This window comes from Protopterus annectens, chromosome 14.part0, assembly GCF_019279795.1.
Source record: "Protopterus annectens isolate FY-2018-M chromosome 14.part0, PAN1.0, whole genome shotgun sequence".
Taxonomy (NCBI): domain Eukaryota; kingdom Metazoa; phylum Chordata; order Ceratodontiformes; family Protopteridae; genus Protopterus; species Protopterus annectens.
This window is the reverse complement of record NC_056748.1, coordinates 383,264,190-383,280,495: the sequence shown is the minus strand read 5'-3', so window position 1 is coordinate 383,280,495 and position 16,306 is coordinate 383,264,190. Positions and strand designations below refer to the sequence as shown.

Here is a 16,306-nt window from a genome sequence, read left to right as displayed (position 1 = left end):
AAGGTAGGCTTTAACAGAGAAGTATGCCAACCCGGTCTGCAAGAGTTCACACAGGTATGACAGTACCAAGGGAACATCACTATGAAAAGGGTCCAACAGACTTTGTAGACACCATACGGAGAATATCTTCCACTTAGACAAGTAAGATCTCCTAGTGTTAGGTTTCCTGGCCTCCTGCAGGACTGTAAGCATATCCACATTGCAAAGGTGTCTGTAAGGGATCAGAATTCTATCACCCACAGGGTAAAGTTCAGAGACTGTAGGTGGTATGGATTAGGGATACCTGGTCTTGTGTGAGATGGTCCACTCTGAGGTAACTTGTGGTGACTGCCCCTAGCTAAATGCAGAAGGAGGGGGAATCTGTGCTGTTTTGGCCAAAAAGGAGTCACCAACAAGATTTTTGGTTTGTCCTGCTGGATTTTTAGTAGGACTTTCTGGAAGGGGGGAATGCATATAGAAACATCCCCTTCCAAGAGATTGAGAAGGCGTCTGTTGCCCTTGTCTGGTGCCTGGGTAGCCTAGTACAAAGGGATGGAAGTTGTCTGTTCAGAGGGGAGGCAAACAGATGCATCTGAGGTGTACCCTATTTGTGGACTAGTTCCAAGAAAATATCCGTGTAGAGCATCCATTTGTGGAACTGTGATATGAACCTGCTCAAAGTGTCTGCCTGGGTGTTCTGATCTGAAGAGATATACACTGCCTGCAGAGTGACGCCATGATGTGTGGCAAGCTCGAGACTTGGAGAGCTAGTCTGCAAAGCAAATAGGATTTTGATCCCCCTGCTTGTTCACATACCACAGAAATGTAGTGTTGTCCATGAACAAATTTACGGGGCCCTGCTTCAGCGTATGCTGGAAGGCCTTTAGGGTCAGAAGAATTGCTCTTATCTCCCTGATACTGATATGTTCCTGTCTGATGAAGTCTGACCAAGTGCCCTGGACTCTTAGGGAACCCATGGCTGCTCCACATCCCAGATCTGAGGTATCTGTGTATATCTCTTGTACTGGCAAGGGAGCCTGTAATGCGAGTCCTGCGTTGAAGGTCACTTGATTCAACCACCACAGAATTTCCTTCCCGAGACAAGGAAGGAAGGGAATTTTGTACTCTAAGGGGTGTGAGTGCTGTGTCCATACAGATCTTAGGTACCACTGTAACTTCCTCATATGGAGCCTTGCCAATGGCAGCATGGGGATAGTCAATGCCATATGACCCAGGAGTCTGAGGTACTGCATGGCAGTCAAGGCTGTGACTTGAAGGACAGAGAAGGGGTACTGCCTTAAGTACTCCACCTTTTGAGGTGGCAGAAAGGCCCTCATGTCATCCATCCTTATCTTGCACCCCAGGAATATTTGGGTCCTGAGATGGGCTCAGGTTGGACTTGGGGTAGGTTATCTTGAAACCCAGTGCTTGCAGGACTGATATTATTGTTTGTAGATGGTGCTGCAGGGGTTTTGAACAGTCTGCCTGGATCAGTAGATTGTCCAGGTAAGGGAAAATTTGTATTCCTTAAGTCCTGCAGAAGGCAATCACTGGTGCCAGGCACTTGGTGAAGACCCTTGTTGCTGTAGAAAGTCCAAAGGGTAAGGCAGAGAAAGTACAGTTTTGTACCTACCATAAATGTAGATGTTTGAGTGTATACCCTGCTGCAGTCATCACACTTGGGTTATCCTGTCGTCAGGCGGTCCCGCAGTCGGCCCGAATTCCAAAGTCTTGGTCCGGCATCAGTTGCTGTCGCTTCCTCCCTGACGTCAGTGTGCTAGGGGTATATAAGAGGCATCCAACGCCATTTTCTTCAGTTTTTCTTGCCCCAGATGTCAGGTGCCCCCCCCAAAAGGTGGTCAGTAGATAGTACCAAAAATAAAAGTGTAGCACAAACAAAACATCCCTCCAGCTATAAGCAAATACACCACAAAGGTTGTATCAGATTGTAAGGTATTGAAAGGTTTTAGTTAGGTCACAGGGGATGGAGGGAGGGTAACCTGGACTGCAGCAGGGTATACACTCGAACATCTACATTTATGGTAGGTACAAAACTGTACTATGTTCATCGTGTTACCCTGCTGCAGTCATCACACTTGGGTAAAATCCCAAAGCTAAGGATGGAAGGTGGAGTCAAACAGGGTTAGAGGAGGCTAAAAGGCCCTGCAGAACTGCAGTGGCGAAGCCAGCTCTAGTCTTAGAGTAAAGTGGTAAGTGATAGTGTTTGGTGAAGGTGTACTGAACTCCAAGTTGAAGCTTCCAGAATATCCTTGGTAGGCACCCCCCTGAGGAAGGCTGTAGATGTAGCTGCTGCCCTGGTGGAGTGGGGCCTAATGCTAGCAGGAACTGGTTTTCCATGGTGGGTGTAGCAAAAAAGTACAGTTTTGTACCTACCATAAATGTAGATGTCCGAGAGGAATGCATCTGCAGTCCTTACAAATGGGTTGTCCTGTCGTCTGGCAGCCCTTCGGTCGGCCGGACTCCAAAGTCTGGGTCTGGCTTCGGCTGGTGTCGCACTTCACCCGACGTCACTGCGGCAGTTTTTCGGGTATAAAGGCATCAGCCGACGCCATTTTCCTCAGTGTTTCTTGCCCCAGATGCCAGGTGCCCTCTTGGATGGCTAAATTTGGATAAATGTCATAGTTTCCAAATAGTAGAGAGCAAACACACAAAATAAGCATGTATGTACATATATACAAACAAATACACCATAATAGATCCCCCCCATGCTAGCTGAAGATTGGCAAATACCCTAGGAGTACCTCAGAGGGGAAGGAGGGTGGGTAATCCTGACTGCAGATGCATTCCTCTCGGACATCTACATTTATGGTAGGTACAAAACTGTACTATGTCCTTCAAGGATGCATCTGCAGTCCTTACAAATGGGTAGAATACCATAGCTAAACTAGGGGAGGAGGAAATGAGAAGATATTATGGTGTAGTTAGGATCCCTTGCAAAACAGCAGTGGCAAAACCAGCACGGGATCTAGAGTACAGAGGTAAGTTATAATGCTTGGCAAATGTATGCACGGAGGTCCAAGTAGCAGCCTCTATAATGTCCTTGGTAGCCACTCCTCGTAAGAAAGCTGTGGTAGTGGCTGTGGCCCTTGTGGAGTGAGGTCTGATGTTCTCTGGAGTTTTCTTTCCATGGTAGGAGTAACAAAATCTAATGCAATTTCCTATCCATTTGGAGATTGTCTGTTTAGAAATTGGTTTTCCTTCTTTTCCTGTTGCATAAGCTACCAGAAGCTGGTCAGTTTTCTATTGTTTTTGTCCTGTCCAGGTAGTAGCGTAATTGCCTGTGTACATCCAAGGTATGTAAGAGCTGTTCTCCCTGTTCTGTGGATTGGGGAAGAATGTAGGAAGGTGGATAGCCTGATTTAAAGAGACTCTGGATACCACCTTAGGCATAAATGTTGGATTTGTTCTCATGGACACTCTATCTTGATGGAATATCAGGAAGGGTTGTACTGCCATTAATGCCTGTAGTTCAGAGACCCTTCTTGCTGAAGTTATTGCCAGCAGGAAGGCAGTCTTCCAGGATAAGTATTGCAAGTCTGCTGTAGCTGCTGGCTCGAAAGGAGGTAGAGTCAGTTTTTCTAGCACAAAGTTCAAGTCCCATGCTGGCAATGGAGGTTTCCTGGGAGGTTTTACATTTTTAATTCCCCTCAGAAACTGTCTGAGCAGAGGATGCGAGAAGACAGGAGAATCCAAGCTGTATTGTGCTGAAATAGCTGATGCATGTATCTTGATGGAGGAATAGGACAGGCCTGTATGGAAGAGCTCCGCCAAGTACTCCAGGATGTTGGCTATGTTTACTAGCGCCACATCTTCTCCTTTTGCAGTACTCCAGATGAGATATCTTTTCCATTTTGCTGCATAATTCTTTCTTGTTGAAGGTCTACGAGCCTCAAGGATTATGCCTTTAACCCTTTGGGATAAATCTGGGTTAATTGACCTTATGTAATGTTCCAGGCAGTTAGCTGCAGAGTTTTCAGGTTTGGATGCAGGATGTTGTAGTTGTTCTGTGTTAACAGCAATGGGGTCAGGGGCAGTGTCCATATTTGTTCCCGAGACATGCTCCTCAGCAATGGGTACCAATGTTGTCTTGGCCAGTCTGGAGCTATCAGAATGATCCTTGGACGATCCTCTTTGATCTTCAAAAGCACCTTGTGCATCAAAGGAAGTGGTGGGAATGCATAAGCTGTCAGGTTTTTCCAACTGAAAGATAGGGAGTCCACCTTCCAAGCAAGTGGGTGGTACGTCCTTGTGCAGAATTTCTTTAGCTGGTGATTGAGTGGGGATGCAAATAAGTCTATTTGTGGTAATCCCCATTCTCTTGTGATGGCTTTGAAGATGTCGGATGCAGCATCCATTCGTGGGCATCTGTGGTAGTTCTGCTTAAAATGTCTGCCAGAATGTTTTCTTTTCCCGGTACAAAAATTGCTTGTAACTGAATGTTGTAGCTCAGAGCCACATCCCATAGGTCCAGTGCCAGCCGGCATAGAGGATATGAATGTGTGCCTCCCTGTTTGTTGATGTACCACATAACTGTGGTGTTGTCTGTCCTTATCAACTGACCTTCTTGGAGAAATGGTCTGAATGACTGGATTGCCAATTTTACTGCCAGCATTTCCTTTAGATTTATGTGCAGGCGCAGCTGGTCTTGAGTCCATAAGCCTTGTATGCACTTGTCCAGCATGTGTGCCCCAACCGAGGTCTGAGGCATCTGTCGTGATGGTTTGGCTTGGTTGACTGTTGCAGAAGGGCAATCCTTTGTTTGATTGACAGGCCTGAGCCCACCATAGGAACTCTTGTTTCAGGCATGGGATTATTGGAATTTTGGTTTCTAGGCTGTGCTTGTGTTGGGACCACAAATTCTTTAGGTACCACTGTAGCTTTCTCATATGCAGTCTGGCATGAGGGACCAGAATTATGCAGGATGCCATGAAGCCTAGGGCTTGCAGTACTTTTCTTGCAGTTAGATATTTCTGCTTTGTTAATGCCAAGAAGTAGAGAGGTAGTTGCTCTTGCTTTTCTGCAGTTAGGAATGCCATTTGTTTTGATGTGTCCAGCTCTGCACCCAGAAAAGTTATTCTTTGGGATGGAATCAGCCTTGACTTTTTTATATTGACTGTATATCCCAGGGCTTGCAGTAGGTAAATGACTCTTTGTAAGTCTTCTGTTAGTTTGCTTTTGTTGTCCGCTTGAATCAGGCAGTCGTCCAGGTAGGGATAAATTTGGATCCCCTGAAGTCTGCAATGAGCAATTACTGATGCCAGGCATTTCGTGAACACTCTGGGCACAGTAGATAAGCCAAAGGGCAATGCTGAGAATTGGTAATGCTCTGATCCTGCAAGAAATCTGAGGTATCTTCTGCAAATTGGTCATATGGGGACGTGCAGGTATGCCTCCTTGAGATCTAGAGTTACCAGCCAAGACTCCTTGCCCAGCATGAGAAGAAGCTGCTGTAGGGTCAGCATTTTGAATTTTGGAACAATGAGGAATGTGTTTAAAGCGGACAGGTCGAGAATAGGCCTCCATTTGTTCTCTTTTCTTGGTACCAGGAAGAGTCTGGAGTAAAATCCCTTTCCTTGCTCCATAGATGGTACCTTTTCCACAGCTCTCATTCTTAATAATTGAGATATTTGCTTTAGAGCTTCTGCCCTTTGAGTAGGTGGTAGGTTTGGCATTCCTCTCTTTCCTGGTAGAGTATGGAAATGGAACCTGTAACCTTGGTCTATAGTTTGCAAAACCAATTTTTCCCTTGTGATGCAATGCCAGTTCTTTGAAAATAAGGTTAGCTTTCCGCCTAAGGGTGCTTCCAGTTGTTCCCTGGTAGGCGGTGCCACATCCAAGTCACTGTGATTGTGGTGTTGTAGTGGTGGTGGCTGCGTCCGTGCCTCGCTGGTTGTTACCTTGCCACTGGCGTCCCCTGTAGGCACCCCTGGATTGGTTTCTGCCTCTTGAATGCCTATTCCTGCCTCTCTGTGTCTTAGAGGAGTCTGGAAAGGACCAATTTTTGGAGGGCCAGTTCCTGCTAAACCTTGGAGGTTGAACCTGTAAGAAATCTTTCACTGTTTGTACAGATTTAGCCTTCTCTTCCATCTTCTTTAGTACCTGCTGTGCAGGGGAACCAAATAAATTGACCTTGTCCATGGGTGCATCCAAAAGCTTAGATTTGACATGGTCTGGTAATGCCTGCTCTTTCAACCATGCATGTCTCCGGATAACTGTGCCGGTCATGGCTGATCTAAAGGAAGCCTCCAGTGCATCATAGCCACATTTTAAAGAATGGTTACTAACCTGCTGTATGTTATGTACCATTTCCTGAACATATTTTTTATCTAGAGACTCTTCAGAGGACAGCTTTTTAGTTAACTGGTCAAGCATAAACTCTTGATATTGAATCATATGGAATTGGCAGTTCAAAGCTCTAGCTGACAAAGTAGCAGAAGTGTAAACTTTTTTACCCCATCTCTCTAAGGATCTGGATTCCCTTTCAGAGGGGAGGGTTTTTTTAGCAGATGTAGTAGCTACAGCTTTAGGACCCTGGGAGATAGTCTCTGGATCTGCAAAAGGAGCCTTGTATAAATGGTGATGAGTGTCCGGGACCCTGTAGAACCTATCGGGCTTAGCAGGGGCCGGAGGTAATGAATCAGGAGCAGTGCAAGCATCATTAAATGCATCATCTATAACAGAAAGAACTGGAGGTATAGCTAAAGGCCTATGCTGTGGCAAATGTAGAAAGGTTCTAAGCCTTTTTCTGGAGTCTGAGAAATCTTGGCCCTGCCACTGAAATTGTTCCCTCATAGCATGCAAGGTTTCCCCAAAGGAAAATTCCTCAGGTGGAGAGGCTGAAGGAATGGACTCTTCAGCATCAGAGTCTTCGTAAGGGGAATAAGGAGCCTCAGGAGGGTCTGTATGTTCTGAGTCATCAGAGGAGTCATCTGTGGATACTGGTTCAGGGGCTCTGCTCTAGGCCTCTTCTCTGGAGGTGGATGAGAGGCCCTGTCTGGATGAGGCTGGGAGCCACGAATTAAAGAAATGAGATCCTCAGCCAAAGAAAGCATATGGGAACTGGTGCTGGGCCTGTGAGAGGGGGGTTTAACAGGCACCGTTTTTGAAGCTTTAGCTGCTTTAGCCCTGGCAAAGGCCTTAATAGACATGGCTGCAGGAGGCCTAGTAGCTCCACGTGCAGGGGTTGAAATATCCAAGGGAATAGTGTCTGATAATTCCTGAGAAACCGCAAAAGAAGGTTGGATTTCAGAAGCCGATTCCACCAGGCTAGAAGAGGCCTCGGTAGAAGGCATGTTTTCGGCCGGGGGAAGAACCGCTTGCTCGGTTTCAGCCGAAACCGAGACACTCGTGGTTGGCTTAACCACGGTTTCGGCCGAAACCGCGGACCGCGAGTGTCGGTCCTTTTCCCTGCGGTTTTTGGTAATTTGTGAAGTTGGAGGGTCCGACGGCATGATATAAGCAAATTCAGAGCCAAAAAACTGTTCTGCAAATTCTGACCGACGTCTAAGCGTCCGTCGGTTAAAAGAAGCACAGGCTAGACAAGCTGCTACGTCGTGGTCTGGGCCTAAACAAGGTAAGCAGTAAGAGTGGAAATCTTCATGAGGTATTTGTTTCCCACAAGTTAAACAGTTATTCACTTTTTCTGACATCGGCTGAGGCAAGAAAGAGTCCCCAATGGGGTACTTAGCTTTTTAGAAGTCTTCGAAGTAGTATTCGGTATGAAATCTCTGGTTCTGACCGACCGGCACTTGCGAACAGCTTCTGCTTCGGGCGCCACGTGGCAAGAAAGACTGAGGAAGATGGTGTCGGCTGATGCCTTTATACCCGAAAAACTGCAGCTATGACATCGGGTGAAGTGCGACACCAGCCGAAGCCAGACCCAGACTTTGGAATCCGGCCGACCGAAGGGCTGCCTGACGACAGGACTACCCATTTGTAAGGACTGCAGATGCATCCTTGAAGGACATCTACATTTCCCTTCCTGGATGACATGAACCCACACAGCCATGCAGTGACCCAGAAGAACAAAAATGCCCCAACAGGGTACTTATCTTAGAAAAAACAATCCGACACTGGAATGGCAGGAACAGCTGACGTTCGACTGGTGGCAGAGAAGTTCTGAGGTTTGGTACGTGAAGACATCACTTTTACAGCCCACATTCCCTTAGCCAATGTCAGACGTCCCACGTACCCTGCAGTGACTAGAAGATTTTGTATACTGGCTGGATGTTTGAGTAGCAGCAGAGGAAAACCCAAGGGTTTGGAATACTGCAACATGAGACTAGAAGGACATTAGATATATGCACACACATCCATGCATGTAAACACACAAATGCATGCACATACACACACAAACACATGTACGCACCATTTTTCTTAAATTCATTTACATATATGTGCAGTAATATCCTGAAAGACATAAGATATATATCCTGCAATCTGCACCCCCACTATAACAAAGCACTGTGCAAGAATGTTTGACAGATAAAATAGCACTAGCATGTCTCAGGTTCTTCCGCCCTCTGCACAGCTTACTGCCAGGTACTTTGGTTTCCTCCCATTTCCCCAAAACATGCTGGTTGATTAGCTGCACTAAACTGACCATATACTGTTATTTACCTTTACTTGTGTCCCTAACCATATCTGAAAAATGACCATAAACTTGCTTACTTACCCAGTTAACATAATAAATAAAATTAAATAAAGAAAAAATAAAGAAGGTCTTGCTGACTGGTGCTCAGTGTCAAGTGGCAACTGTTAAACTCTGTTTGCATGACCTCAACACACTGTTTCTAAAATCACACTGCTGTATCCCTGTTGTGCCACTCCCATCTACTCTGTGCAAAAAAAGGTATACAGCTAAACTGGAAAACTGGTTTTAAAGCCTAGATTATTTTCTGGCAGCTGTTTTGTAATAAAAAAGAGTTTCAAATAATTTAGTGACCTTGTGCTGGCTGCTTACCAGGGCTTCAACTATAACTCTGATGAGAAGATTAAGTGAATGGACAAAATCTATGAGACACACAATATGCACATGAACTATAAATATGGATTAGTTTCTTTTTCTTTTCCAAACAACTCTTTACTTGCCCGAGCAAAGTCAAAGTGGGGTTCATACTGGCCTCCCACTCCATAATTTGCCACCTGGAAGAGAGAAACAGAAACAAATATTTGTGGGAACAAAAATAAACAGAGAAAGCACATGTACTTACCCTTCCGAAATCAAAGTGAGGCTCATATTGGCCTCCCACCCCATAATTGGCAACCTACACAAAAGGAAAAGCAAAAATCCATTGAAGACATAAAAGACAAATCATCCTAGAACAGAGCAAGAAAACATCGTTAACCTTGGGACACACACCCTTATCAGACACGCTAGCTGGTCTTGGGAAAGAGGAGATGGCATCTGGTGTCTTAAAGCAACAATTCTAAACAGGTTTCCTATGCATATAATACTTGTGTTGTAGTTAGGAACAGCTATTCAAAGCAGCGCTGCTGCAGTAAAAGTTAAGTCCGATATCAGCTTTAGTGTATGAAATGTGCAGACACCCAGTCACCTTTTTAGAAATGTCCTTTATGGAGTGTGTTGTTAGAGGACGATAACGCAGTCTTAGCCACATTCTTCTTGAGCTAGAATCATGTGCTCTGAAGACAATGAAGAAAAAAGCCTAAATTTAATAGGTTAAGAAAGTTACGCTCTTGCTTTTCTACTTCATTTTCTTATTAACTGTGACCCAGTGACTTAAAACTATGTCAGTATAATATCCATGAAAGTCCTCTACTCAAAAGGGCTATCATATGAACAAAGGCTAAACAGAAAGGGAACCTGAAACCTTCTTGAAATGATCTGCTGTCAAGTTCACAAAATGTTTTTAATCTTCCTGAATACAACTGTAACAGTACAAGGTATTTTATTAAGCTGGCTCTCTAGGGGATTACAAGGTGAAACACCTGTAAACTGGCACAAAGAACTTCTGGGGGGAAAGCAAGCAGGTGCTTTTTTAAACAAGAAAATGGACTGGTGACAAATCAGAAAATTGGTAAGGAGATTTTAAGAAGAATGAGTTATGCACCCAGGAAGTTAAATGGTGTTGCTGGGGCCTGGGGACATCATTGATTTTACTACTTTTCTTGTTTTTCATGTGTTGAAAACTAATAGTGAAGCACACAATAGCTTCCAAAGTTTTTTTTCCTCCTGAACTCTTTCATTTTCTGATCTTTACATGACATTACCTCTGCCCGATTTCCATAGCTGGACTACGAGGGGATAAAAAGACAAACACCCTATCTTTTTTCATCCAAAGCGTATACGATTCATATAGTCCTACTTCAATGCATATTAAGTGTTGCTAATATTCCTGTTCTTGTCAAAATTGCAATTTCAGCTCTTTTTTTCTTCTTTAAAAAGATAAATGTTGATGAATGCTGGTTTTGGAAACATTAAAGACTCCATCTAACGAGGGCTGATTAAGTCCTGCAGGCTTGCTATATGGAAGTTACTATATAAATTAACTTGCCAAAAGAACCGCATTTTTTGAGTGATCATAATTACTGCGCGTCAAAGGAATGTCATCAATCATGAAGGAATATTCTGTAAAAGCATTTTTCAACAGTACCTCTGCTGCTGCCCATTTTACCTGTTCACAGCATTGGTTAGTGGCCCTGCTTCCAAATCCTCTGCCACAAAAAACAGTCAACTAACTTGGGTATCATACAGACGGATGAATGACAGCAAATGCCCGAGCACAACGATGTAAAAAAGGCTTGAGATATCAACAAGTTTCAAAGGAAAACACATACAGACACAAAAACAGCCTTAATGACTAGATCTCCTTTAGGATAATACAACTGCTAGTTTTTAAATAGCTGTTCTGTTCTTGCATTCATGTGAGCTATCAAATTATACCAATGAAATAAACTCCAAGCAAATGTTTAACAGAACTTTAGCAAACTTACCACATATAAATCCTGTCTCATTTAATCAACCGATTAAGAGAAACTAAAGAATTATAAACCTAAGGGGTTCTCAGTTAAAAGCACACACTCGCAGAGTATTAAAACACATAAAAAATCACTTTTGCAATGAGGCAATCCTCCACTCTCCTGAACTATACTAAAATACTGAGGCTGCACAAACTCACAGAAAAGGGAAAAAAATAAACAAAAAAAAGCTTGCCTTTTTCCTCTTGTCAGACTAACATGGCACACACTGACCTAGCCAGCACCAGCATTTAAGACATTGACTAAACTAATGCAGTGTCCCAGTCATGATGTACAAAGCATTGCAAACAGACAGTAGCTTTCCCAGCTTAACAGTCCAGACAGGAGGGAAAACTGGTCCTAAAACAGGAAGCCTTTAAAACAGTACATCAACTAGGACAGTCAAACTATTACGCTGCACATTTACATAACAAAATGGATCTGCAGCTGAACATTGGATTAACGAACAACTATTCGCTCAGATGGGTCCGGAGCCGCTGAGCAGGCATCGGCTTCTGAGGGTGTTTTCAGACCTTCACAGCTTACAATTAAGTCCACTACAACAGCCATGGCAAAGTCAAAAACACCATTAAAGACAAGGAAACAAGTACAGCATTTTCCAGAACAGTCATCCATGCCAAAGAAACAGATGCTTAAAATGGCCGAAGACCTAATTACTTTAATCAGTGAAACACTATGAACATCAGTCAAATTGTTAAATCAAATAACAGTACAGAAGGAATCCCAAAGCAAGGAAGTGTGTGCCTATTAACAGATTATGCTGCAGCCAGAATGCAAAACAGCAGACGAAAATCCTACCCTAGTCTTTGTGAAAATACATAAATCTGCAGTGCTTGGAAAAAAGTGGACATAAGCCTAGGTGGCAGCTTCCATGATTTCTTTGGTGGGAACCCCACTAAGAAAAGGTGTGTTGGTAGCAGCTGCCCTTGTGGAATGAGTTCTGATATGCTCAGGGGTATCTGTAACAACAGGTAATAGAGCTACAAAATTGTTCTCCCCTGGCAGGTACTAGGCTATCAGGTGTACTGGCGGGTACTAGGCTATCAGTTGTAGTCTCACGGACTGAGCTGTATCCCACAGCTACTTGGCCAAGTAACACAGAGGGTAGGAGTGCGTTCCTTCTCATTTGTTCATGTACTACATCGCTGTGGTGCTGCCTTTCTTCACTAATAAAACTCCTGGTTTCCATAGTTCCTTGCATGCCAACACGCATTTAAGGATCACCAACATATTTTTTTGGTTTATGTGATTTCTTTTTTTTGTTTTTAAGAAGGCTTGGTTCTGTTTTCCCTCTACTTAGAAGCCACTTCCCATCTTCCCATGCAAGATATGAAGCTTCTGTGGTTAGGATCTTATTTTGCAGCTGAATTCAAAAGTGATCCCCGATGTTTAGAATGCAAGCTTGGATCCACTACTCAACTACTTTTTTTAAGAAAGAGAGGAGCTGTAACTTGTGGTTGAGGGAATGCCTGTGTAGGCATCACACATTCTTGAGGTTCCTCAGAATCATTCTCATGTGTAACTTTGCCAGTGGAATCATCAGAATACATGTAGTCATGCAACCCAAAACTCTCAGGATTTCCCTTGATAAGAAGGCTGTCTGAGCCTGGAAGGAGTGCAGGGAAAACCTCTTCCTCCTTAACAAAGGACATTTGTTTTTTGTGACTAGCAGGAACACTAACTTGCACGATGGAGTCAGATTGGACTTTTTTAAATTGAGAGTGAAACACAGCTTTGAAAAAATAGTCATGGGCTGCGGAAGAGAACAATGAAAATCCTTGACATAATTTGCCTGAAACAAGCAATTTTCCCAATAGGGGTAAATCTGAATGCCCTTTGTCCTGCAGAAGGCAATTACTGGGATCACACACTGTGTAAAAATTCTGGGTACAGTATACAAGCCAAAGGGTGCAGCAGAGAATGGATAGTGCTTTAAACCTGCTCTGAAGTGCAGACACCTCCTGTCAGCTTTTTAAAATGGGAATGTGAGGTAAACATCTTTAGATCTCAAGTGACCATGAACACCTGAAGGGATAGCATGGGCAGAAGCGTATACAGTGTTAACATCTTGAACTTGGGAACTAGCATGAACATGTTCAGTCTTGAAAGATCTAAGACAGACTTCCAAGTTCCTTCTTTTCTTGGAACATGGAACAGTCCTGAGTAATATTCTGTGCCCCCCCTTTTTTTTTGAGGGACTGGTTCTAGCAGCCTGAGCTAGCAACATAGCTATCTGACTAAAAGCCTCCTGCAGCTGACCTTCTGGAACTGAAGAAATATGTGTTGGTTTTGGGAGAGGCAAGTAGTAGTTTTCAGCCTAATTTTATTATATTTAAGACCTATTTGACCCGAGTAATGTTTGCCCATTCTGTTAAGAATAAGGAAAGTCTTCCCCCTAGTTTTGAAGCAGGGAAAGATGGATTGAAAGAGACAAGGTATAGAAGGGGTGGGAGTTGAGGGTGAAGGAATAGGGAGGTGCATTGCTGAGTTATTGCTGCTCCCTGCTGGGCCGCTGGGGCCAGGACCGATTAAGGCTACTGCTTTGGTACGCTTGCCATCTTTATTAAAAAAAATATATAAATATATATATATATATAAATGTTTTGTTGTCTGTCCCTTCTAGTCCTACTTTTCTGTTTGGGTTGAGATGAAGGAAAGGGCCAAGGCTTGGTGAGGGAATCCCTGCTAAACTTGCAAAATGTCTTTTGCAGTCTGTGGAAATTTAGCCTTTTCCTCCAGTTTTTTTGAAAATGGCTTCAAGGACTGGGTTCAAACATAAATTCCTTGTCCAGAGGTGCATCCAGGAGTTCAAACTTAACATAAACTGATACAGGCTGTTCCTTTAATAAAGCATGCCTATGAATGACCAACAGGCAGCCATCCTGCTTGATGTTTATAAAGCAAGAAAACCACAATACAAAGTATGTTTCACAACCTGGTACAAACTGCAGAGATCAAACAATTCTTTAGACAGCTTTATCCTCCACCTCTTTCTTTGTCATTTGGTCCAAAAGAGGTTACAGGAATTTAACCTTATGAAACTGGCCACTGAGAGCTCTCATGACCACGGTGGCAGAAGTGTATACTTATCTGCCATATCTATCAAGGATCCTTCCTTCTTTCTCGTTTGGCAAACGGGTCCTAGAGATGCTCCCCTCAGCTCTATTGGGACCTTGAAATACCACCTCAGGATCAACCACAACAGCTGTTTATGGGAATTGAGGTCCCTTAAAAACAGTCTGAATTCCTGGGAGCATTAGGAATCAGGCTGCAGGGAAGAATCAAGTATGACTTCATCCACAACCTCTAGTACTGAAGGAAGAGCCAAGGTTTTATGTTTAGGGATTTTTAAAAATTCTCTACGCCCCTACTTAGACTCTGGGTAGTCCTGAACTTTCCAAAGTAGTACTCCCTCTTTTTACAGAGTGTCTTCCCAAAAGTAAAATCTGTAGATGGTGATGCTGAGGCAAGATTTTCAGACTGAATCAGTGTATGAACCAGTAGAAATTTGGTCAGCATATTCTGATTCATCCTTGTGAGAGTCATAGGAGGCAGTGGAATCCTTGGAAGAAATGTCCCTCTTTCTTTCTCCAGGAAATGATACTGTAGCAAGGATTCTACCAGGACTGTGCTGCTTGGATCTCTCAATTTCTATGAGGTTATCAGACAGTCTGAGTGGATCCAGCTGGTACGCATGGGGAGTCAAAAAAAGTCTAGGCTGTGACAAGCTGGAAGCAGTCTTTTTATTCCTGGCCTTTGGCTTGGATCTAGGTGTGATGACAGATGTACTAAGGTCAAGTCACGGGTGGGTTGGGAGGCAGCCCTGGCCTGTGCTTAATCCACTGGTTATTGCTGTCTAACCTGGGGGAATTCCAACTGCCTCCTTTGAAGACCTAGTGTGGGAGTTGGAAGCAGAGACCTGTAAAGTGATCCTGGACCCAAATATGCACACAGGGCACTCCACTGAAATTAGCAGTCCTGTGATTCATAGAAAGCCCACACATTCTCCTCATTACCCCTGCCACCTGCTATTTTTGTAAGTGTTAACTCCTGAACTGGTCTTAAGTACAGAAATGTTCCTCTGCTTGATGTTTGTTTGTCTTTCGGCTTTTCCCGGTTAGGGGTCGCCACAGCGGAACTCCGGTCCGCTAATGATTAGCAGTTGGTTTTTATGGTGCCAAGTTGCCAGCACCGACGCCCAAACTTTAACGAAGGCACACCCATTCAACGCATGTCTTTCGAATGCCCACTCAACCGTGGGGAGGACATGCAGACTCCACACAGAAGGCACTCCCAACCCAAGCCGAGAATCGAACAGGAGAACCTTTTGCTGTGAGGCAACAACGCTGCTTAATGTATCGTTCACTATTTTTGTTTACTTTTACTGCATAGTGCTGCTGTTGGTGTGTACGTGTTTCTGCAACTCACATGAGTGACACATGGACATACTTTTCTGACAGAAGCAGTAATGTTTTTCTGAACTTTATTATTATACTCCATACTCTGAACGTTTACATTTTGGCTTGTATTTAGAGTGTTTGAGCTGCATTTATTACAGGTAAAAATTTGCATTTATGGTTTAAAGACAACCAGGTACAAATCGTAAGAGAAGTAAAGGTATAAACATTACCAGTTGACAGTCTAATTACTTTTGCAGCTAGTAATACTGCATCTGCCTTCTAAAAGAAATTTTGAACCTTTTGCACAAGCCAATGAAGTAAACCAGCCTTTAACTGGTTTAACCAAAGGTGAGAAGAAATTAGATAATCAAAGAATACCTGAAAACCCCCTCACAATATGCAATTGGTGGCATTATTCCCTGTCAATTAATATATGGGAAACCGGTGGGGGGGAAGGAATAAAAAATAATTAATTTGCTTCTGAATGGAAGATTTTTTTTTTACAGGGGAATTTAGTATGCATATTCTTATTCACTATTATATGTACGTTTTTGTCAAAATGAAAAGCACAGACTTTTAATTACAGATGCCACATTTAGTCTGTACCAACTTTTTGAACAATCAATGGCTTTGTATTTAAGGGTTATTACAGAATAGAAAGATGAATTCAAACAATATAAGAAACACAACATGTTATCAGATGTACAGCATTACAGAGGAAATATGATCTTTTAGAAGGAAATGGCTAAATGTATAGGTGGTATCTGGATCTCTGGCACTTGAGGGCCTTTGATGTGGTTGCTGTTGTACTTTTGTGACCAGCTTGCATCCCTTTCATCCCTCAAGAAAAATGCCTTTGAAATGTCTTATTTTTTGATGAGCACTAAAAAAGGTCCACTGGGGCA

The 16,306-nt window shown here is 43.4% G+C and overlaps 1 protein-coding gene across 4 annotated transcripts in view; it reads right to left on the bottom strand.

The window, feature by feature from the left end:
- Positions 1-16,306, bottom strand: part of P4HA1 (prolyl 4-hydroxylase subunit alpha 1) — a 635,357-nt gene that overhangs the window by 188,362 nt on the left and 430,689 nt on the right. For 2 of the 4 annotated variants that reach the window (XM_044056110.1, XM_044056111.1), the window contains exon 11: positions 9,213-9,266. In XM_044056110.1, coding sequence (XP_043912045.1) covers positions 9,213-9,266 — 54 coding nt within the window. Of the gene's footprint in view, positions 1-9,090; positions 9,145-9,212; positions 9,267-16,306 lie in introns of all 4 variants that reach the window. The other 2 variants (XM_044056113.1, XM_044056112.1) reach the window with 1 other exon arrangement.